The sequence below is a fragment of the Tympanuchus pallidicinctus genome, unplaced genomic scaffold, assembly GCF_026119805.1.
Source record: "Tympanuchus pallidicinctus isolate F22 unplaced genomic scaffold, pur_lepc_1.0 scaffold1, whole genome shotgun sequence".
NCBI lineage: Eukaryota > Metazoa > Chordata > Aves > Galliformes > Phasianidae > Tympanuchus > Tympanuchus pallidicinctus.
This window is the reverse complement of record NW_026294618.1, coordinates 99,888,699-99,914,449: the sequence shown is the minus strand read 5'-3', so window position 1 is coordinate 99,914,449 and position 25,751 is coordinate 99,888,699. Positions and strand designations below refer to the sequence as shown.

The 25,751-nt window shown below is 40.1% G+C and overlaps 1 protein-coding gene across 2 annotated transcripts in view; it reads right to left on the bottom strand.

Annotated features, from left to right (window-relative positions):
- ALK (ALK receptor tyrosine kinase) overlaps positions 1 to 25,751 on the bottom strand; it is a 290,599-nt gene that overhangs the window by 192,423 nt on the left and 72,425 nt on the right. Inside the window, exon 3 of one of the 2 annotated variants that reach the window (XM_052682078.1) lies at positions 16,418 to 16,582. The exons of the other annotated variant lie outside the window; for it this stretch is intronic. Coding sequence (XP_052538038.1) covers positions 16,418 to 16,582 — 165 coding nt within the window. The remainder of the gene's footprint in view (positions 1 to 16,417; positions 16,583 to 25,751) is intronic. 2 annotated transcript variants of the gene reach the window in all.

Genomic DNA, 25,751 nt, shown 5'->3' with positions numbered 1-25,751 from the left:
AGTCATACAGAAAGCTGTTTTCTGGGTAAGAACAAAGAAAACTTTCACAGCTAATTCAGTTGCCTGGTGCCTAGCGTCCTGGTTACATTAAGCCTTTACAATATGATTCCTACAGAAAGAAGATCTCACGAGCCAGACATAATCATTAAGCAAATTCAATCACCTTTATGCTATTCAGATACAAACAGCACCTACACATCCTTACCAGTGTAACAAAGCTGAATAGCACAGACGTTTATAGTGGGGGGGCTTGCAACTCCTGTTAGATTGAGAGGCTACGAAAGATAAAATACTGGATTCCTCCTTTCTTCACAGGCTCAAGTCAGCACAACAGAAATCCCTTATTAGCTACAGTCTAATAAATGAAGCACACGTATAAAGTATTTATTGAGGCAAACGCATATTACCTTTGAGAAAATGAGTTGGATCAAAATTATTATAAACAGCGTACCTGCTCTGAAACATACATCTTCCACAAAACTGTCTTTCAAATGTACTGAAAACACAGTAACATAATCAGAAATTCCAGGTTCATATAAATGCACCATCATTCATACAGTTAGAAGCTTTATGCCACAGTGGAAGATCAAATATCCTGTAGATATTAAGTAAATAATTTCCTTTAATTAAATTTCTCCATAAACAGCTACACTAATGAAGGATCAGTCTCTTGATAAAATAGACAAAATGCTGAATTTCAATAGGGCTACATTACCTTAAGATGGTTTAGGAAGCTACCTAGAAGCTAATTTATCTTTGTACACAGGACAGCCCAATCTCGTCCAAATACCTGGATTAAACAACAAAGCTTTCAGAAAAGTTAACTGTGGACATCCCACCTGGAATATGAATAGGACTTACAGGATCTCAGATTTTTTAAATCTACTTTTTCATATTCAGCCAAAAATGGGCTCCAGGGTTTTGGGAAAAGGACATCTCCATAGACACAAATCGCCATAGAAGGGACTGATATCTTTTAAACCATATTCATTTAACAGAAGCATTTTCTTGATAACAATCCAGAAATTGTTTGCCATCTGAGTTAGTATAACAATACTCGTTTAGAAAATAATGTGGTTTATCATAACAGAACTCAGCACAGTTTAAGAGTCTTCCCATTAGAATCATAGAACGGCTTGGTTTGGAAGGGACCTGAAGGATCATCAAGTTCCAACCTCCCAACAGGAGGTGTGGAAATATACCAGCACATCATAGGATTCTTAAGACTCGTTACTACAATCTTCATACTTAGCAGAAAGATCTTGAGACTTTCAATTTAAAAAAAAAAAAATCCGTTCTCACTGAAATCTAACAGACTGGAAAGCCCTGATAAGAATCTCAGCTTCATAAAGCTATCAATATTCCTTCCATTTCTTTTTCTAATTCTAAAGAGAAAACATCTACTACTCACAGCACAAATACTTGACAGCCCTTCCCTCAGGGACAAGCCATACAGAAAATGCTATTCATATATTTGAAGTACTTGGTCTGTCTAAAGAACCCCTTGATGTGAGAAGTCATACATATCTCACCAGATCCTTTGTACTTTATGAAGTTCCTGTAAGTTGTCTTCTGCGAACTGCAGCTATGCTATGCAGTAATAACAGCAGTATAAGCTGAAGTCACCTACTGTTAAAATGGGGAGTGATGTGCAGCACAGGGCAATAGTTCCAAACTTAAAAAAAAAGGGTAGATTTTAATTAGATATTTGTAAGAAATTCTTTACCCAGAGGGTGAGAAGGCACTCAGCCAAGTTCCCTAGAGAGGCTGTGGGTGCCCCATCCCTGGAGATGTTAAAGGCCAGGTTGGATGGGGCACTGGGCAGCCTGATTTACTGGGAGGTGTCCTTGCCCATGGTAGGTGAGCTGGAACCAGTTGGTCTTTAAAGGTCACTTCCAACCCAAGCCATCCTATGATTCATCTACCTTACTGACTCTACTGTGACTCTATTTTTCTTTGTATTTCACGGTAATATGGTTTCAATTCAGTAATTCACTTTAAGATTCAGAACTATTCAAGATAAATACTACTAAAACTATGGTCTGTATCATGATGTGAGCCAAGAGAATAGGGAGTAAGAAACAAACATTTCATCCAAAGTGAGCTGGGATTTAACTCTTTTCTGAAATCACTGCAGCAAGGCCACTCTTAATGCATTTAGCAGCAATTAATTTTCAAAGCCAAAACAGCTGCACATTGGTGATGCTCTCCAGATGCAAGCTAAGGAATTAAATCATGGGATAATTCAATTGGAAAATTGCTAGTAATTATGTAAAATGTAGCGTCTGCTTGACTCCTCGTGGAGATTGGTAGTTGCCTTAAGAATAGCGAGGTAGTCTGTGCAGTGCAGAGTGAATACAGATAAGTAGCTGTGTTAGGAAAAATCTCATTTAGTTTCACAAAGATACGGGGGTTTAACATCGTTACAACTGTATTTGCTGGCATTAAAGATAATCCATTTTCACTGCACCATTACTGCCAAGGAACAGAATGACCTGCTATCACTTACGCACAGACCAGCAATATTAACTTTTAGCACCTTCCTCTGAAGGAACTCAAAGTACTTTGCAAACATACAAGACACAATCCAAATCTCGACAACTATGATCTAAAAAAGAGTTTGTTCTTTCTCATCTTATTTAATACAATTGCGAGTGAATAGGCCTGCACTCACCTAATTTAAATCCTTGGGGCCATGACCCTGACAACTTCTGGGAATAAAGGAGGGTGCTCCTCGCTGAAAGTACTAGAAGTGGAATTCTCAGAATCAAGAAAAGAAGAAAAGGCTGTGCGAAGGCCAGCCAAAGAGCTCATAGTAGTGTTGACAATCAGAAAAAATCCAGAAGAAATTGATTTGACTTGAATTTAGAGTCAAGAGTGAAGAAGAAAGAAAAAAAAATCTTGTCACCTGTAAACTAAGCCAATTTATTCTTAAAATGAAAGGCTGATGGAGCTTTCTACATTCCCTTCATAAAATAGCCTTATCAGAACTGAACTTTATTACCATTACAGCATTTGACAAAGCCTGCTGGTTTTTTTTTTAAGCCTCACTTGCTGGCAAACAGAGGGACACAATGGCTGCTGTACATGACCATCTTCATACTGAGACAGTCACAGAATGGAAAAGACACCTAGAAATGCTGACTTCATTTTATGGCTTAATAATTAAAATATACAGCCTCTTAGTAAGCAGTGCTGCCCTTGCTTGGGTTTCTGAACACTGTAACAGACTGTCTTACCTGTGCTTTGGCTATTGAAAAGTTGGCTTGATTATATTTTTGTTTTTTTAATTAACAGAAGAAGCATTAACTTGAAAACTTTTATGGGACAAAAGATCAATTATTTGCAAGCAGCTTCACAAATCAATCACCCCATATTAAAGTTAAAATTGATATTTTTAGTACTGCTAGCGACACAATAATTAACATTGATTATGAAGTCACAATCCCTCATTAAGATGCTGTCAATTGGGAAAAAAAACCCTCAAAAGCAATTATTTTAAGTGATTGTAAAAAGATTCACATCAATTAAAGAAACATCTGGTAATACAGAAAAGCTGATAAATTATCTCCTGTTCTCAGTGCTAGTACTTTTTGGACCAGAGGTGATGCAGAGGAGAAATTCGCTGCCTGAAAAGGAGTAAAAATTGCATTATGCTGGGGCCAGTGACAAGTCAATCTCCTTTAAATATATTTGATAGTGATGACAGCACAGGTCTCAGTAGGAGAGATGACAAGCTATCAAACAGATAACACATTCTGTGAACCCAATCCTGCAAATAATGCTCTGTTTGAGTAGTCATAAGAAATGGAGACTTTTGAGGGTTTTCTTTTTGTTTTATAATACAAATAACTGTCATACAGCAGATACTGATTCTTAGCAGGACTGAGTTTTTCCAGTAACTGGATGTGCTACTGTTTCTGTATGATGCATGCCTGGTGTTGCTCCCCTAGAGTTTTTCTCTTTTTGCCCCTCTCTGAGCTATGTGTCATAATCACAGATTTTCATTCTGAAGATTAAAGGTTAACCCCACTGACAAATTTCCAAATTCCAAAAAGAAGTCACAGAATGTCGTTTCCCTCTTGAACTTGCCTTACAAGCATGCCATACTTGTTATCAAACTATTGCTGGTTTCAGGTTCTGGTTTAATTCTGAGTCTGTAGTGAACTAAATGATTAAATGAGCCACATCAAGAATGCTAAATGAACCTCCCTCTGTTCTATTCCCCCACTCCACGCAGAAAGAGCCTAACATCAAGGAACATAACAAGCACAGTTTTCCCAGAAGTACAGAACACTACCAAACAAATTGTAAGGTAAGAAGTACTGCGCCCACATTAAATAAATAAGAGTGATCTGTAGTCCTCTAAAGTTTGGGCGGCCTATTTTATGAATAGTATTCTTAACTACAAAGAACTCAGCAAGTCAGCTCTGCCAAAAAAAAAAAGCTTGGCTGCTTGTAAAAGCAGCACAATAGGCAAACAACCAAGCAACTGGTCAGTTCATTTTCACAAATCATTCTTACTGCAATGGACATATTTCATACACGGCCAGTGCTTGGTGCCCCATACTCTGATGGTTAATGGATGTAACAGTAAGTAATACACACAGCAATTGATCTGTACCTCTAATACATCTCAGCTAAGCAGAAGCAAACACACAATACCCACACTATGGAAGAGTATTAGCTCTAGTTTGATTTCATAATGCAATTTCTCACTTGTACAAGGAGAGTGTGAATGTTGTTCCCAGAAGTTTCATCTGCAGTGAAATGCCCCTTCATCCTGTCCTGGCAAATTTCCACTGTACAACAGAGCAGGAGAGTTAGGGTTACTGGAAGCCTAAATTCAATTTTTAAGTAATAAACACGTGAACTTCAATTTCTGGAGCTTTTCTTGATTTTAAGGTCATCAAGAACTCGCGTGCTTGCAGAATCTGAGCATCTCAAGTTTTACACAAGTCAGTATCCTGTTCAACCTTACTCAAGCCTGGAATCACATGAGCCCCTTGGACAGCAAACATCATCAGCCATCTGTTCAGCACGCTGCTCACACAGACAGGATGCCTGCAGCAGGACACACACCAGCCTTGGGCAAGCCTGGACTACACTGCAGTCATTCTGAAGTCATGACAACAGTGGCTCCTTTTTTCAGGAGGTTCACAGGTAAAAGTTTCTCTACATGGGTAGTGCATTTCTTCAGCAAAACTGAGCCTCCATCTATGCCTCTGAGTATTTTTCTTCGTAGATGGCTAAGACAACAAGATATGTATCCTACACGAGCATTCACACTGAAATGAATACAAATTTAATATTAAGTGTTTTAAAAGGCAGCTGTTGCTGTTCATCCAGACGTTGCAACTCATCTGCAAATTTGCTTGGCATCTTTACTAACAGTATTTTTTAGAATCTACTCTGGCATAACAGACACTGCACTTGATTAGTAATTGGAAAGTTAATCTCAAGTTCAGTATGGAAAATTCCACCTTCTGTGCAACTTTCAGTTGTAATAATGTAACCTTTTTGCTGCAAAGCCTGCCCTACACAGAGTCAGCAGCCTGAAAAGCTGAAATTTGTTACGATGGTTGAATCACAGAATCACAGAATTGTAGGGGTTGGAAGGGACCTCCAGAGATCATCGAGTCCAACCCCCCTGCCAAAGCAGGTTCCCTACAGCAGGTCGCACAGGTAGGCATCCAGGCAGGTCTTGAACATCTCCAGAGAAGGAGACTCCACCACCTCCCTGGGCAGCCTGTTCCAGTGCTCCGTCACCTCACTGTAAAGAAGTTCTTGCGCATATTTGTAAATCATTCTCTGCTTTCTCCTCACATAGTTCCGCACCTTTCAGAAAAACACAGAGCAGAATTCAGCCCGCATCACACGGCTGTTTTAGCACGGCCCTTTATTTCTGCAGTGCTCTGAATCAACACCTTGAAGCCTGAACATCTTTGAACGTTCATCTGTTCAAAAATCAATACCTGAGGTTTGCAGCTTGGGTTTGTCTGTGATAAACAAAATTACTGTGACAGGTGAAGAGGAGTTCTGATCTAACCTTTGTGATGATGTTTAGTGCCTTTCAAGGCTCCAGATGACTGTCAGTGATGACTATCTGTGGTACTCAGCCAACTGCTTCCCTTCATCACATGACCTTTCCACTCCCCCACTGGAAACACTCAAAAGCAATAAGATGACCCGTGCTAAAAGCAGCACACAAATTACTGTAGTTCTGTTCTAAATCAGATTTATTCTTCTGGCGTAGGCAACCGTTTGGCTGTTTGAATGCCTCTTCAAATCTGGAGCAGTCTACTCATCATCCTATTTATTCATGTTTACACCAGGTAATTTAGAAGGACAGTGAGAGTGGGAAGATCTGCTCACCACCACAGAACAGAATGAAGAAATACAGAAGAGTGGCTAAAAGCCCACTATTACATTTCTTGAATTCTTAAGGAAATGCAATTTAGAATTAAGTGGTGCTTGCTTCTCTCATCCCTGTTGTGATATCTAAGTATTCAGCTAACAAAAACCACTTTTATCTGGTATGCAAGTAATACAAACCCATTATTATCAAGTCAACTGATTCTTAAAATACCTTTTCCTCATTGTAACAAAAGACAGTCACTTGTATTTATCTCCTTTTAAATTCTGTTTACGTATGGAAGACAAAAGACAAATGTCAAGCATTTCTCAATTGGCTGTGTTATAGACTAGACAGACTATGCCACTGAGTCTAAAGGGGCTTAGAGAAGTGATTTCTTTACCAGAAGAGGCACTCAAAATACAATTGGCTAGAAAGAAAGGCAAGGATGCTCAGCATAGGACCAGCCTCCAGGACTGCAGATCCCAAATCAACAATATGTTGTAGCATGTATCCCAGCAGACTTGCCATACAGTGTGGAAGGGATATATAGTATATCTTCCCTAAGCCTCCAAGGGAAATGTGTCTGAAACTGGGAGAATACTGGGGAAGTTTGGGCCACAGTTTTGCTTCCCCCTCCCGCACTCCCACTATGGCCATTCTTGTGTTCTAACGTTATACAATCTGTTTAATTGTTGTGCTCTCAACACAAGCAAACAAAGAAAGCAGATGAAACTTCAGGGATAGCTGCTAACTCATAATTGAAGAGATGATTATTCATTAGAATCTACGCAAGTCACTGAGGACCACATAAATGGTCACTGCATGGTATTAAGAATAAAAATCTTAAAAGTGTAAAACAGAACTCCCGCTCGGTATCCTACCTTCAACACAGCAACCTTCTTTGATTACTTTGAGAGGAATAAAATAAACAATCTCCATTTAAGCTGCTGCAAGAGAACACTCTAGATTTACACAGTTAAGCTAACAGATTCCTCTTCCCCTTGAGGTAACTCGAGGTAAAGATAAATGAAGCCACTTTGGTCAGATCTAACACTAAACGTCTGTAAGATTTAGCTGAAGGCATGTCTGAGAGAATACTCCTTGCAGCATCTCTGAAACAGTACATTAAATTATGCCTTACAAAGATGAAATAGTATGCAAGTATTATTATGAACAAAAAAATCTCTTACAGATCTGCACCCAAATGTTTCATCAGAAAACCAAGGACTGATATCAAGAACAAATACTAGAAAAATGCATCATTCTTTACCACATTTACAGGAAAAATTTAGGCAAAATAGTCAAATCATACTTGAATTCAGCTTAGCCTTCCCTAAGATCCTGACTGAATCACAGTCTTTTCTCTATCACACTTTCAAATGAATCAGTTTTCATTTGTCTCGTTGGTTGGGTTTTGTCCTTGGCAAGAGACACAACAGTAAAACATCCCAGCCTTCAGAGTTCTTTGACTCCCTCTTGATGTCTTCACTCAAGTATAGATGTATGATACCTACTGCAAAACAACTGCAGAAATGTTATCACTGATGTCAAGAACAGCAACAAAAAATTGTAATTCTTGTCAGTTTCAGTGTTTCTAACATCATCTCACAGAAAATCTGTCTGCAGAAAATCCCACATGATAATATCTATTTATTAAAAGCAGACAGTGCCAACTTTACATCAAAAATAATGCAGAGCAATAGGCATCTATCTGTTATTACTATCAAAGTGTAGGAGATATGAGAAGTCTGGAGAAGTCAGGAACACAACTCACCTTGGCCTACTTATTTAGTTACACTGTGCTTTAGATTTGCTTTGCTGACGTGGAGACTTCTCCAAATCTCTTTAAAACCATATGAAGTGGCTATTGTAGAAAAGCATTCATAGAGATTCAGGTAAAGTGTTAGAGAAGTGCAGCTTATTGGACTAATTGGTAATTTAGTTACAGCCATGTTTAATAAATAGTGGAAACACCCAGCCTGCAAAGCTTAAAGCATCTTGCTGACACTCCACCAGACATTACATGTTTATATATGTTAGCTGTTGTAAGCGTGTCAAGAAAATAAAGTACAGAGAAAATTAAGGCAGGGTGCAGGCTAGAAATAAATTTAAACAGTCACATAATGTGTTAATTGATGCTTGCAAAAATATGTGTTTTCTATAGTTGAAACAAACAATAAAAACAAACAACCTGCACATGGATGTCCATGTACACAAGAGCTCAGGAACAGACAACACTGCTCCTGCTACACAGGAAAAAACAGCACCAACATGTGTTAATGCCAAAGAAAAAGAGCAAGAAAGACCATTTTACCAGCCATATATTCCTCACTGTTTGTGTCTTCTCTGCATGTACTTGAAGTACATTAGTCGCAGGTAGGCAGGTGGTCCTCAGAGCATACTAACATCTGATGCACTCTGAAATAACTTTTTCTTTCTTAGTTTTGGGGAACAAAACGTTTCACAACGAGTTACAAGTAAGTCTTCACTAAGTCAAGAAATGAGCAAACAAGATTCCCATAATCAACAAACCTACACAGTTACCCATAGCCTGTATAAATACATACCTACTGTATAAACAAACACACTGTCCTGCAGCGAGATGATAATTTGCCTCTTTAGAGCAGGCTCATTAAAGAGAAATAACATTGCAATAACAAAGCACAAGTGTAGTACTAATGAGAAGAACAAGCTGCAAAATGCTAAGAACATCTGGTCTGTTTCTTGTTCTGACAGAGCATGAGCTGGAAACTGACCATCATAAAAAAACCCCTGTTTTTCTCTTCACAGCTCAATGGATTCTGAAGCAAGCTTGCCTCGTGTACCTAAGTCACAAATTCCTCTGGGGCTGTGATGTAACACTTGTAATGTGTATGTGGCCAAGCATCAAAATTTAAATATCAAGTAGAGCAGCCAGAATTATTCACTACAGATTATGATTTGAAAACCCTCCCTGTTGACAAAGAACTTGACAGTGATCCCTATAAACCCCTACATCTCTCATCTGCAGTATGGGCTATGCATAACTTTGAGCTGTTTCCAGATCTCACTTCATTCTCCCAATATTTTGCTTGTGTGCAAGGTAAAAAGATCAGTTACATACCACAACAGCTATTTCCACCGATTCAATAGCTAAATCTTACAGAGGAAAATAATAGTAAACTGAATTCCTCTCTGATCATACGAAAGTACAGAACTTCAAAAAATCTTCATAGGATACCTGCAGTTTATCTGAATGCTTATAAATAATAGGATGACTTCATTCTACAGCATCTTCTTTCGAAGGACAATCTGAATATCTGGATTGAATCTTTATTGACTAGGATGAGCTTTATTCTCATCCAACAATAAAAAGGAATATGCAATAAGCAATCACATCAAGGTGTTTTTTTTTCCAAAATTTGCAGTGTATGATTTTTTTTCTTCCAATAAAATTGAAGTTACTTTGAGAAGAAAATTTTGTTTTAAGAAATAAAGTCGTCTAAGGAATACTCTGAAATCTTGCTTAGAAGATACATAAGATAGATCAGTTCTAGGAGACCAAGGCATATCCTGAAACCAGCCTCAGAATTAATGCAAAGGGAAGCATTCTGTCTGATACAAGCCCAACTACTCTGTTCAGCTGTTTACCAGGGGAAAAACACACAGAATACCTTCTTCAAAAACATAAAGATTTTTTCAATTTTTAGTGGAATTATAAATGTTAGAAGTGTTTTTTTTTTTTCCTGCGAGAGTCGCACACAATAAATAAGTTCAACTAATTGCTTCTTGCAAGCCCACAATGATTTATACTCTTTTGTAAATAAAGTGATAATCTGAAAGAAAATATTATTCATTATGTTCTCTTCCTCATTTTTCTTTGTCTGAATAATCATAAATTAAGTCAACAGCCATTTTATAATCCTGCAGTTCATTACCTCCCTTCGAGTAACGTGCTCAGAGCCTTAGCCTTGCTCCACTTTAGTAATAATTACAAAAATGAAAACCAAATTAACGTAATATGCATATACATGTTTTAGAACTTACATAAGAGCTTTTCAGTGAATCGGGGGCTGACTAGGACACTGTCATCTCCGCCACTTCCCCTGTCCTCCTTCATGAAACTTTAACATACATTTTCCATTAAAAAGTCCCGTCAACTCATGTTCACATTCTCAGGCTGGCTTATTTCTTTCTTCATTCTTATATGAGGCTGTGGTCATACCTCCCCACCTGATTTTTAACAAGTAACTGCATATTTTCTTGGGCATGAAGGGGGCCCTGCAGGACAGATGGGGAGGGACTTCTTATAAGGGCACGTACTGACAAGATGGGAGGAAATGGCTTCAAACTGAAAGAAGGTATATCTAGACTAGATAGCAGGAAGAAATTCTTTACCATGGGGGTGGTGAGGCACTGGAACTGGACCTCGCTGGTTGCCCAGTGAGGCTGTGGATGCCCCCTCCCTGGAGGCATTCAAGGCCAGATTGGATGGGGCTGTGAGCAAGCTGGTCTAGAGGGAGCTGTGCCTGCCTAGAGCAGGGAGTTGGAACTACATCATCTCAAAGGTCCCTTCTAACCTAAACCACTCTTGGATGCAACAAAATATTCAGATAACAGAATATGCAATTCATTTAAGTTATTAGATACCACAAGATTTAAATGAGGAGCAGGCAGCCCTCTCAAAGAAGCAGACAAGTTTCCAATCCTTCATGTCTAAAACTGCATTTACATGTAGAAACACACTGACACGTAGTGACATTCAATTGAGCACAGATCTGGATCCAGTTTGTACATACTTGTTTTGGGTCCTGCTTAAATACACAAGATGACCTTTGCATTGTGGTTTCTCTCCCTCTTCCTTAAAATTCTGACTCAGAAGCAAGCCATCACTGCACTCCTAGATCACAGACAACAGTTGGTGAGCTCTAGGAGTCCACGGGCAACACAGCACCCTGATGGTGCTTCTCTGCACCGCAGGGAGGTTTTAGGAGGAATGAATTCTCAAGAGGCATGCTTTCTGATGCACGGTAAGCCACCTGCTACTCAGAGCTCTCTCCTAGCGGCCCTGTAGTACAGAAAACACTGGTTCATACCAAGGGTTCAGAACTACAGAATGTATGGCTGGTTTGACCCATTACAAGTTCTTGAGAGAGGGAAAAGGCCTTTCCATTTGGGCATGACAAACACATGCAACCATACTGCTGCAAAGTGCGACTTCTCCAGTCCACCACTTCAGTCACTCTTACCACAAACTGCATAGTATAACTTGCTTCCCTAGGAAATATTGCCACAGTTGCAAGATCTACAATTCCCCACACTTCATTACAATAGACCGCAGTATGTTTGCTGGTGTAATATACTATGAGGGATCATAAATAATTAAGAATTAATCACACTTGTCAAAATAAATAAATGCATTCAGTGATACAGAATGCATGAATTTTTTATAGCATCTTTTTGCTTATTCATGAATAAAAAGTTTGAAAGCCTAAGCAGTGGATTGACTGCTCATTACAATACATACAGTCTTGATTCATATACTAACGTGGGGAAGGCAGCATCAACAGCAGCTGCCCACAGACAGCAATAGGAGCAGAGCCCAGTGGGAAAGCATCTGAAGAGCAGCACAAAGAAATGCCAGCCAGTAAGCCAGTTCCCAGGTGGGCCCAACTTCAGTGCCTCAACACAAATGCATAGAGCATGGGAAATAAAGAAGGGGAAATGGAATTTTTAGGCTAGTATCAGGGTTAAGATATCCCAGACCTCAGTGAAATGTAGTGGGATGGCTCACAAGCTCAGAGTGCTGAGATGGATGGCTACAGGTTTTTCAGGAGAGAAGGTCAGGGAAGAAGAGGAGGTGGGGTAAGCCCTCTACGTTAGGGAAGGTCTGGAGTACATGGAACTGAGCAATGGCAATGAATGGATCGGGTATCTCTGAGTAAGGGTCAGGAGAATGGCCCACAGGGAGATATTATCTGGAATACCATGTACAGTTCTGGGCTCCTTGGTTCAAGAAAGACAGAGAACTATTGTAGGGAGCCCATCAGGCTGCAAAGATGATGAGGGGTGGGCCTGGTGCATCTCCCTTATGAGGAAAGGCTGAGAGATCTGGGCCTGTTTGTTCAGGAGAAGGAAAGACTGAGAGGGGATGTTATCAACACTTGTGAATGTGTAAAGGCCAGTTATCAAGGGGATGGGACAGGGCTCTTTTTGGTGGCCTGGCAAAAGGATAAGGGACAACAGGCACAAATTGGAACACAGTAATTTCCATTTCTTTACTGTGAGTTTGACAGCGCACTGGAACAGGCTGCCCAGAGATGATCTTCTCTGGAGATATTCAAAACCCACCTCTGCAACCTACTGCAGGACATCTGCTTTAATTGGGGGATTGGATTAAATGATCTCCAGAGGTCCCCCCAACCCTAAGATTGAGCCTACAAAAAAGCTTGAAATTATTAGTAGCTCCAATGCATCGTCACTTACTCTGTCTGCCAGCTAGACCCTGCACAGCAGTCATTCTGTCATTCACTGGTCCACTTAACAGGATCACAGAATCGTACAGGTTGGCAGGGACCTCCAGAGATCATCGAGTCCAACCCCCCTGCCAAAGCAGGTTCCCTGCACCAGGTTGCACAGGTAGGCGTCCAGGCGGGTCTTGAACATCTCCACAGAAAGAGACTCCAGAACCTCTCTGGGCAGCCTGTTCCAGAGAAGAATTTTTGCAGAGTTCCCAAAAAAATCATACAAAGTATCTTGATGGACACACTTCTACAGATTCCTATTGACAGTCCTGCAATTCTTCCTCCCAAACACTCAACATTTTTGCCTAACAAATGGTTTAGCACCATTTCCAAGGCTTTTACAAAAATGGCAAATAATATTAAGCACATAAATCACACCTTTTCACCAACTCTTCAAATTTATGAAACAGTGCATCTCTCTCCTCTTTCACACAGGAAGAAGGAACTGGGCAGAGGATAGGGGAGGAATATAACACCACTCTGACTCTGCCAGCACAGACTCAAGATCCATCAACTTCAGACGTTTGGCTCCAAAAACAGACAGGTGTAGATACAGAGGAAAGAATAAATGGACAAGGAGAACAAACAGTTTTACTTCTCCAGACTAATCTCCTGGCCTTTGGGGATATACTGCACAAAGACTACAAGCCAGAAAAGGAATTTCATAGACATTAACTCTTTTTCTTCCTGAACGTATCCTGTGCATTTGTGTACACACAAGTCTTTTAGTACCAACAGTTGCCTCTGGAAAACAGTTCCACACTTCTACTCTATCTCATTTGGTTTTCTTTTGAGCCTGACATCTACTAATTTTACCTGGTGCTGGTCAATTCTGTTTTAGAAGAAATAAGGAATATTCCTTCTGCGCTCATCCTGTGTCTTATGAAGTTTGGGGAGTTTTTAAACTTCTCTACATTTTCACAAAGATTTTATGACAACCTAAGCTTTTATAGACCTTTGCCACGTAGTCCTTTCAGTATCTCTTCCAGGCTGAGCATCACTTGTCAATTTAAGCGCTCCTAAAAGAGAGCCATTACATACTTCAGATCATCCTCGTTTTCATTCCTTTAACTACTTTCCCAGATATGATAAATTACATTTTGACGTATGGGAACCAGAGAAGAATGATTTATTCTAGATATAAGTGACCCACGCATTTATACAAGAGTATTATTTTCTATTTTCTACTCCCTTCCCAATAAATTCCAACATGACATTTGCTTCAGGAGAAACAACTCATCAGCAGTCATAGGTTTATTCTTACTCCATAATCAGCTCGAATGATTGCAACAACATCAGAATATACTCTTCTGTATACCAAAATCAGACTGTTTAGCCCACTACTTTATTTCAAATAATCTACATTAAATTTCACCTGCCACAACTGTGTGGTTAAGCATGCTTTTCCAATTCTTTGCAAACCAGGCCCCCACTTCCCAACCCTGAATAATTTAATATTTAACTTTGCCACCTCACCATCTATCCGTGTTCAGGGGATGTGTGGTTTGTGTGACAACACACACTGAACATGTCAAATGAGCACAGTGCTCAGATATGACCATAACCAAATGCTGAGACATTTAAAACTTGTTCTTCCTTGCTCAATTCACGACGATTTGTTGTGACTCCTAGACACTGAGGTGTACCATGCTGCAGAGGGCAAAACAAACAAAACAACCCCACAAAACCAAACAAAACTAGAATTACACAAAACTCCTTCTGGTTTCTCTCTTCAGGAGATCTCTCAATGGTTTTCTGCCAAACCTTTTGCATAAAAGGCATGATGTCTCATCTTAAGGCATTTGTCTTCTCAGTGTCTTAACATGGCTTGATAGCCAAGTGATGAGGATAACCTAAGCCATCTCAAAAGCTAGTTCTCTTATCTGTTTATCTCTGTGCTTTTCTGTCTGCGAAGGAGATGAAATGAGATTGAGATAATTGGAAGTGCAATTTGCAGGAACCAGTAGGGGTTGGAATTACTTGTGCTTAATTATTTCAGAATGAAACAGACCGCACAACTATTTGTGCCAAGCAGCTGTAATTAAAGTGATTTAAAATAGAGAGATGCTAGCTCCAAGTGTTGATTTTTCAAACAAGGTTTTATATGCAAAGACTTTAGTCATCTGTGAATTGCAGACCTACAGTTCTATAGACGGGCTCAAGAGAAAATTACCAACGTTCAACATACTTGACAATTATTAAAAATAAAAAAAAAATAAAATAAAAAAAAAAAACCATACACAAAAAACCCCACTCATCCCAAAGACTTCATCCCAGCACCTCGTAAACCTAAATCCACCAGCCTGTGTATGTGGAATGAGAGCAAAGAGCAGAATACAAACTTTTGCCTACATTCCAGATTGAGAAAGGATAAAAAAAAAAAAAAGTCTAACAACAAAAAAAGCCAAGAGATTAAATACAAAGTTCTAATGCTACTGAAGCACTCATTATCAAAGTGCAGCACCACAATGACCTGACCAGGCCCTTCACTGGGGATGATAACTTTATCATTCACTGTTTTCCCCATTTTTTTCCCATTCCAGGAAAGCAACAACTGCTATTTTCGATCCAAAACAAACCTGTTTTAATTTCTAAATTCCATTAGCAGACAGCTTGCATGAGAATTAAAAAGAAAACAAGTGAAATACTTTCTCAGCAACAGACATTGTGATTTACCTCAAACTTTTACTTCACTGTATCTTTGTATCAAGAAATTTATTACGTGTTTGTCTGTTCTCTGATGTGAAGACTGGAATATATTTGCATATGGCACAAATATGCTCCATCCACAGAACCCAGTAAAGTGACTCAGTTTGCTGATGAATCAGCGTTCAAACAATTGGCTGTGACACCTTGGAAATTAATTTATAATAGTTTTTTGGGAGAAGTACTGTCCTCTTGATAGAGATGAGAAAACAGAATCCAAGAACAGGAACAAAGGCTGCACTGAAACTTCTCCTTAATATTTGCCTGAATGTGAAAGCTGTTATAAGCAGTCACACTAAAAGTCTGCAAAGGCAAATGACATCCTGGCACTGGCTATAATGAAAGGATCTGTCACTTGCAGATCTCTGGGAGAGAGGCTTCTGGAGTCCGAAGACATAAACAAACACTAATGAATATATTCTGCAAGAACTCATCCAACCCTTCTACAATCTTACGCAAATTTCTGGCCTCCGTAACATTAATTTATGCATCTTATTATCACAGTTTATTCAGATATAACATTAAAAAACAGCACTTTTAACTTCGTGGCTTCTTCTAAATTGCAACTATTCTCATCCAAATGCTGTTTGCCGCACACATCAGCCTGATTCAACCTTTATAGAATGGTATGTTGATATTCTGTTTCCCTTATATATCCTGCAGACAAAAGTAGATACTTCATACACACCATGACTGCCTTTGTTTCCCATGTTGTTTAAATTCATTCTCTGCTGCAGCAAAAGAATTGCAGCTGCTTAAAGTATTTTAAGAGGAAATGTTTAGCTGGTTGGTTTAGCAGCTTAGCATCAACGACTCCAATGGAGGCGTGACACAGCTGTGTTCACTTTACCTTTTGGTGTATTCTCTGAGTGATCTCTCTCTGGTCCATCCGGGATGTTCAGCTGTGAGATATCCTCTGCACTCACTCTCAGCCAAGCTTTGTTGGAGCTTTCCCGATCTTTCGAGGAAAGGGAATATTCCAGCTCACAAGGAGACTCAAAATTGCAATCAAATACTGGAAAAAGAAAACAGATACAGCAAATATCAGGTTTATTCAGCTAAGTTTCCTCTGTGCTGGAATGACTTTTAAATGAGTAGAAGGAAAGTCGATAGGGACAAACAATAATATGTCCAAAATGGACCATACTAAGAGATCCATTAGCAGATGAAGAGAAGGGCCAAAAAGCCAGTAACTTTGTACATCCCAGGCACGTGGGACAGGCTGGGAGTTGCAGGATTTCACCCTGTGAACCACCTTTCTGACTCCCAGGGTTTGTAAAGCTTCTGGTCAAAAGAAGCTAGATCTGCTGCTGCAAACTTTAGCCTCCAGGCAGCACCACCAGCATTTATCCCCTGCATACATTTCTTTTGGAGATGTTTCTCTTTTAGAAAAGAAATATCCTGTTGCTGTAGCTGTGAATCATTTCTTCATGTCCAATCTGCTGTCAAACCATAATACAAGTTGCTTAACATGAGATATATTGATGCCTTGAAGTTTACATACTTCTAGGTGACAAGCCTGCTGAATTTCCTAGAATGACCAGTCTACTTTTTCTTTTCCTGTCAGCACTAAACACAATGCTCAGTAACCAACAGAAACCATTTCTGAGCTCAACGTTCCTGAAAAAGCATCTGTAAAAGTAAAACAATGTATATACATATTTCAGCTCCTTTTTGGAGCCTTCTATAATGTCTGCTGTGGAAGTGGAACAAATAATCTGAATCCACATTAGTCAAGTTAACGAATATTTTAAAAGTTTAATTACATCCTCTATTAAACGTTCGATTTCTTCTTTGTGTGCACACATTCTTGTACCTCAGGCTGTTCTCCTGTGACACAACATCTTGTAATCTGGAGGTTAATACCATTGCCCTCAATGCTAATTCATCTTTTTAATTGCAAACTGGAAAGAGCAAAATCTATTTTTCCAGTTTACATTTGATTTTTTTTTAGTCACAGGATGGTTTGAGTTGGAAAGATCCCTAAAGCCCATCCAGCCCCAACCCCTGCCATGGGCAGGGCTGCCCCAGGCCCATCCAATCTGGCCTTGGGCAATTCCAGGGATGGGGCACCCACAGCTCTGGGCAGCAGTGCCAGGGCCTCACCACACTTTCAGTAAAGGATTTCTTCTTAACATCTAACCTAAATCTCCCCTCTTTTAGTCCTCGTCCTATGACTTCTTCACATGGTCTAATAGCGAATCTCCCTTCTGTTCATAAGCTTCCTTCAAGAACTTGAAGGCAGCCATGAGGTCTTCCCTGAGCCTTCTCTTCTCCAAGCTAAACAAGCCCAGCTCCCTGAGACTTTTCTTCATAGAAGAGGCATCCCAGCCCTTTGAGCATCTTCATGGCTTCCTCTGGACCTGCTCCAACAGCTCCACGTCTTTCTGATGTTGGGGCCCCAGCACTCAATACACTACTCCCAGGAGTCTGTAGCTCCAGCCAGCTGAAGCCAAGGCAGATGGTGCAGCTCCACCACCTTCTCTCCCTCCATCCCAACTGGAACTTCTGCCCCTGCTCTAAGATGAGCACTCACTATTTTGCCTCCTGGATCCAGTAGGATAAATGCCCTTCACCAGTGCAAACAGCTATAGAGCAGCCCCAGCTGCTGGATATATGCATTTTGTCCCCTCACACCCCCTGTCACCCCCCACCTGAGGTGCCATGCCCTGAGCAGTGAGTGGTTGCTGCCAGCCCTGCCCACTCTGCTCAGCTCTGGGTAGGGTCAGCAGCACCCAGGTGCTCCTCATTGCACACAGCTGTTTTACATTCACAGCATTTTCTCTGCTTCAGAACGCCATGGAAACCATCCAGTGTGAGGAATTCATACGAAAGAATCTTACATGTCTTTAAATTTGAACGCACGTGTTGCCACTTTAGGTCTCCATCTTCTCCATATAAATTTCACAATAAATGAAGCATGCTTCAGCTTATGCAGCAGTGGATGCATTCATGCTACAGAATTTGCTACCATGATATTGTACCCAAACTGCAGGTGACTCTTCTCTCTTGTCCCCTGGTTGATTTTTATAAAAAACAAAGCAAAACTAATATTTGTTTTAAATCTACAAAATGCTAAGTCTCAATTAAGCTTTGCACTAAACCCAAATGGGCAAAAGAGCAATCAAACACTGCGCAGTGAGTTATAGAAAATATTGTTTGTAGAGATGCAGAATTCCTTGGGTTGGAAGAGACCTCTAAGCTCACCCCAGCTGATGTGATACAGCTGAATGGCCTTTAAAACACGTTATTTTTTGATAGAAAAGGATAAAAAAGGAAGCTGCTTGGTTTGTACATCTGAAGAGTGTTCTCTATTTAATGAAAACATACTTGCATCTTTAAAGAATTTGATAGCCCTCCCACTCCCCTCCCTACACCATCAGAATAGCCGCTCTCTTCGTAAGTTCTTATTCAAATTAGTCTCATATCAGACCAAAATTTCCGTTCTATTGTCCTATTCAGTACGAGGAAACGATGACAAAGAAATGCTATCTGATGCAACACAGCAAAGTCTATGCAAATAGAATTCAGTCTTCCAAGCCTAACGTTAGTCAACTTCCCACCAGGCTTTCCGTCTCACATAATATCCTCCACTGTAGACAGTGTAATATACTTTATATGAAAAAAAGCATTATGTGTGACATATTTTTCCACTGATCAGCTGCTCTTGGTGTAGTAGCTGCTGCACGCCCATATAAACCACATCCCTAAATAAGGATAACAACAGTGTGCCCAGGTGGCCAAGAGGACCAATGGCATCCTGGCCTGCATTAGAAATAGTGTGGCCAGCAGGAGCAGGAGGTGATCATCCCCCTGTACTCAGCACTGGTGAGGCCGCACCTTCAGTGCTGTGTTCAGTTTTGGGCTCCTCACTACAGAAAAGATGTTGAGGTCCTGGAGCGTGTCCAGAGAAGGGCAACGAAACTGGTGAGGGGTCTGGAGCACAAACCTTATGAGGAGCAGCTGAGAGAGCTGGGATTGTTCAGTTTGGAGAAGAGGAGGCTCAGGGGAGACCTCACTGCACTCTACAACCTCCTGAAGGGAGGTTGTGATGAAGAGGGATTTGGCCTCTTCTCCCAGGCAGCGAGCAGGACAAGGGGTAATGGCCGCAAGTTGTACCAGAGGTTTAGGTTGGACATAAGGAAGAACTTTTTCTCTCAGAGAGTGGTCAGGCACTGGAATGGCTGCCCAGAGGGGTGGTGGAGTCGCCATCCCTGGCAGTGTTCAGGAGGCGTCTGGATGACATGCTGTGTGATATGGTTTAGTGCTTGTGGTGGCAATGGTGATGAGGAGACAGTTGGACTGGATGATCTTGTAGGTTGTTTCCAACCTTTTGATTCTATGATTCTAAGAACCCTCACAATATTTCAGTTACTTCCACCAATTACCTGTCATTTTTTATGCCTCTGTCTTTCACCTTCCTTTGTGACTTTTTTCTAGCAGGTTTAAATGCAACACCAAATACCTGGCAAAACTCACAAAGTAGCCATTTACCTTTAGAAGCTGAATAAAAGCTTTTGAAATGCACCATGTAAAAACAATCCCTGGTCCCAGAATCTTTTGCATTTCCATCCATTTTCAGTGAATGCTGGAGAACAGTTTAACTTATTAAAGCCTATTTTACCACCGTTACACTTTTAATAAGGAAACAAAATGTGATGCTTATAATAAAATCAAGGTAAACACTTGTTTAAGAAAGGTTGAAGACATAAATTACTTAGTTTCTGGCTTACAAGAAGATACAGGACACCAATCATAGACTGAAAAGTAAATTAAGCTACTATCCAGTTGAAAAGCCAGTGGAATCTGTGCATGCCTGATGATGCTAAGAGTCTTGTGAGTAATTCAATTTATGTTAATCAAAGTAGCTATCAGCAATAATTTGGGCACAAACAACTAAAATATCTGGCAACTACGTCTGTTTTAATTAAATGGACTGAAGCTTTCTGATAAACAAGTGACTTAAAATAGTAGTATAAGCAATTTTCCAAAACAGAATAATCTGCAGAAAATATTCTTCTACATTGCTGCAGGTCAAATTGTGGATCATTCGCTCTTTGGATCCTCTTAGATCCTTTGTGTAAGCGTGCATCACAGAAGCGTGCCTTATTTAGGATAAAAATAATTTTAAAGAGAAACATAAACTGCCTGTGCTTTTAAATAAACTATTTTGATTGTTCTTTCTTTGACTGCTCAATAACAGACTAAATTGACTTGTTTTAAGCCAAGCCCTCTTTCAAACACCAAAGTACCTGCAAGTACTTTTCTCATAGGCTTCTCCTTTAGAGTTTAACATGTCCTTTTCACCCTCACTCTTCTCAGTCTCACAAATCGCTCTCTATTACTCTCAGCTGATCACCCTTTTGAGACAGAGTGTTTGCTTTCTCGCCGCACTGAGACAGACAAGGGAGAGAGCAGAGCTGCTTTGTTCTCAAAAGGACGAACTCAAAGATGTACATCCTAACTGGCAAGTAATCAGCTTAAACACGGCTAATTTATCCTACTCCTACAGATACAAGCGGACAATGTAGAGGTCACTTACACTGATCAAAATGGGACAAAAACTTTTCTCCTGGGCCCACTTCATCAAACACCAACAATCACATCACCAGCAGTATAGAAATGGATAAAATATTCTTGCAAGGAATGTCTCTTTATACAAATATTGACAGATATTCCTTGTGGAGGAGACATAATTTAAATTGTAGAGTAGAGATGTGCTCTGCTGAGTGAGCTTTGAGACCTCCATCAATACTCACTAACCTCTATTATACTCATGTTATGATGACTATAAGCTTTTAATTTATGACAAGGAAATGACAAATTGATTTTCCAGTTATTAATCCTAGGGACAAAGCCAGTTCCTTAAGCCTTTCCTATTCTCTCTGAGTAGAAAAGAGCAAAAGGCATTCAATCTAGTTTTGATTTCCCCATCAAGCCATTTCTATCCACCAATATAGAAGCACAGGTGTGATAAGGTGATGCAAGGAAGCCTGCAGGCTGCGAGATGACCTGATAGCAGCTTTTCAATACCTAAAGGGGGGCTACAGGAAAGAAGGGGACAGACTCTTTAGCAGGGTTGGTGGTGACAGAACAAGGGAAACGGCTTCAGGCTCAAAGAGGAGAGATTTAGTTTGGATATAAGGATATTACACTGAGGGTGGTGACACACTGAGACAGGCTGACTAGTGTTGTGTTTGGGCACCTGAGGCCTTAGCCACCCCTAGCAGATACCTGACTGGCAGTAACTGCCTGGCCTGGGGCTGCTACCTGTGAAGATGAGAAAAGACAACTACTGGAGGTTTCAATACTTGAGCTTCTGAGTCAAGCATGGGGCACTCTGCTTACCTCCTCAGGGAACCCAGTGCTCTCCTAGCACTGGGAGCTTTTAAATTAACTCCCCCTTGGTAGGAGAGAGTCACAGCTGGATGGGCCACATCTTCGAGAAAATGACAACAATAAACCATTCGTTTATTAGTTAAGAGAATCTCAAAATGACAGCACATACTTTATATCCACCCAATTCCTCAGTGTGCATCAGGGACTGAATCACCAATATCTTTGACAGCTGCTTTCTTTGGTGGAAATCAAGCTACAAAGAAGAGGGCCAGGACTCCTTTATCAATCAATTATAAGCTCAGTCTTTCAAGACAGCTACAGAAAAAAAGAGCAAGGAGGGGGTGTGGGTAGTAGCACAGCCAACAACAGCTCTCATTTTCATTCCTCCCGCAATAAAAGTGACAGAGCTCATCCTCCACGTGAGAAATATTTGTCCAGCAAGTCACTCCTGCATGCAGCAAGGACAATAAGTGAAAGTGCGCTTCCAGCACCAGTTCTGACCCAAGGACCAAAGTACTGACTAACAGGGATTGTTAGAAAACATGCTCCAGTTGGCCCATAACAGTAGTTAGATGAACTGTCATATTTTGACAACTCATACAAGGGACCTCTTGCATGAAGATTGAGAGATCTCTAGAGAAAATGAACACTTGAGAGACAAGGGGAAAAGACATTTGTTGTCTTGCTGCATGTTACCCTATTACTGAAAAAATGCTGAACTGCCACTGCATATTATCTGCCGATGAAAAGAATTTATAAGGAAAAGAGTAACAAAAGAAAGAAGATTTTTTTTTCTTCTTCCTTGTTTAGCAGAGCTTTCAGCTTAGTTAGGCAGATGCTCCTTTGCCTGTGATTTTCCTCCCCATGGATTTCAGCACCATTACACATGGCAAAAAGACAATCTAATCATTAAACAAAGAGTTGATATGCATGTATATGGGGTCACAGCATCTGTTATTTTATATGAAGCAATTCCAATAATTCAGTGTTAATTGAAGTCCTGATCTATTACATTTATACTACTATTCCCAAACTATATTAGAATACTTTAAAATTGAAAACTTCTTTTGAAAGTTAGGGTGTGTTTGAACTAAGGTGGTACATCACTTTTGCATTCTCTTTAATAACACAGCATTGATTCTTTTTTTCCTCTGTGACAAAGTATTATTCTGCTTATTCCTCTCCTGACTTTATCTCACCTTTCAAACTGGAATTCATTGTAACAATCAGTTCACATCCATGTTTCTCACTATGCCATGTTGAGTCAGGTCATGTCATTATATGTTTATCGTTCTGCAGGTGTCCATATTATTCTGATTTGATATATAGAACAAGTGGCCACGGGAACCTAACTGTAACATGCATTTGTCTAGCTGGTGCCCTCTTTCTCACTACCTTCCCTTTTGTTTGGCAATCAAACTCATTGAATTTCCTGTCAGCAGTGTTTAGCTGGTATTCAACTCACGTGAATGAAACAGTGTTTTGAATGCATGCATGAGTACTCAAATTCAGTGAGCTGCTCTCAATGTAACAGAGAAAAAAAAAGAAAATCATCCAGCACCTCAGTGAACAGCTGCTGAGCATCATCTAGGCAAACAGAATGACCCCAAATTATTTCACAGTAGAATTAGTCAGATGTGGTTCTTTACCCCAACCCAATTCAGAAAATCGTGATCTCTTCACAGAGGAGACTGCATTAGAAAGTATAAAAACAAAAAATTAACAACATAAACCCTCACACTGTCAAATTATTTTTCAGAAGACATAGAGCTGAGTAAAATTATTAAGAAGTTATTGAGAGGGTATCTTTTAGATTATGCTTTTAGTAGCTATTAAGTCAAAGCTGTGCAGCCTAAGAGAGGTATTTCTGTCTTTTGAGCAAAACTAATTCAGAACAGGCAGAGGAGTTCAGCTGCTACTGCAGGATCTGCTAGAAAGATGTTCAGACCACACAACTGCATAAGAAAAGAGTTAACAAGCTAAAGCCATTGCCAGCTTTTCACATAGGGAAGGGCTGTCCTTAAGCCTGTTATCCTCATAAGAACACGCTCTTCTTTCAAAACAGAATTCAGATGGGGCAAACTTTGATTTTTTTCCACTTCTTGCATTTGCCACCATGCTGGTGTCAGAATCGTGCACAAAATCTCGTGCTGCAGGTTAGCTGGGGGTGTGTAGAGGATGGGGCAGAGAAGGGTATACTAATGCCATGAAGCCTTCCAGGCCTTAATGGGTACCTGTCCCCTGGAGCCCCTGGTAGAGAAACACAATCGTTTTTATGGAGTGACAATTTCTTATGCAATACCCATACAGAAGAGAAAATTAATATTCAACCAACCAGGACAAGAAATAAAATATGTCGTTGATCATGTAAGCCTAAGGACAGAGTTTCATCCACATATGCAGAATGCATTAAAAGAACAAAACAAAACAAAAAAGACAACACATGAAGTCCAAATGAGCTGGGAATTTATCCTGAAAGCAGGAGGAGTCTTTAAATCACTGCTCTCTTAAAGCCTTTGCTTTCTGTGAGGTAGGTGGATTATGCATCTCTGAGATAGTAGATGATGAATCAGTGCTTGGATAGAGACAAATCTAGAAATGTCAAGACAAGATAGGACAAAGCCTTGTAAATGCTTCACTCTCAGGGCATTGTGTTGTGCCAGCGATTATCTTCTGGGACTGCTGCACGTAGTTTCAGAGATAACATCAAGCACTGCTCCTGTCAGAACTATTAGAGGCACTCCATCAGAATGTTTAATTCTGAGTGGAAGAAGAGGGACCCTACATTTTGGTTTACACAGCCTTTCAATCAAATAAATTTATCCCGCAGTGGAACACAGGACAAAAGTAATTAAGACAACTTACATTTCCCACTGCAGCAATGTCAGTCAGTTAATTAGATGGGTCCCATCAGATGATTAGACAAACAAAGTTTTAATAGATGTTTTACTGAGCACTCGTTTTGAAATCTCTCTCATGCTGGGAACATTGAGGAAAGCTTTTGGCAGAATAGGAAAACACTCTGAGTAAAGGACTGTTGGGTTTTATTTCTGCTAATGAATGTATTGTGTGAATTTGGATTAACCACTTAATCAGGAGGCAGAGGTGGTCCTGGGACAAGTTTACTACCCGGTGCTAAAGGCTACTACCTTTAGGTAGTACTACCAGGTGCCTACAGGCTTCAGAGGAATTGAGGGAAGTTTTAAGAATTACTCTCCTAGGCTTGAATGATGCTCTGTTCTGCATTCACCTATCAGTCCTCCACACACTGCATATCTGAAGTGGCAACGATATGAGGTGTTCCAGTCTGGAAACCATGACTCTGGGGGCCACTGCTGCCCCTTTGATTTAGGGAAGGCTCTGCCAATCTCCGGAAACCTTAAGTTGCAAAGCTAGCAAATGAACAAATGACCCTTGCTCCTCTTTACAGTTCCCACGAATTTCAAGTATGTGTCCTGAGTGACACCTTCTGAAGTAGAAAGCAGCTTACAAACTGGTACCTTCTGTAGTAAGAAGCAAATCAGTTGAGGTTTTGGGGACTTTTTAAAAACAGATCATAAAGCAGAGTAATCTCCTCATCCAATTTTTGGTAACACATCAACAAATTCTTGCCTTTCCTTGCAAAACAGATGATTAAAATAAGGTAGAATTTGGTCTCATCCAGCCAGATGAAAACATAATAAATAATTTCTGCTTAGATGCAGTGCATTTATCTCTATGTAATGCTATCAGATAGAATCAATGCTTTTAGGTTTTAAGAACAAAATCTTCTCTTAGAATGGTTTTTCTTTCTGAAAAATTGAAAGAGTTTAGGAAGAAGTAATAAAGAATAAATTAAAAATCAT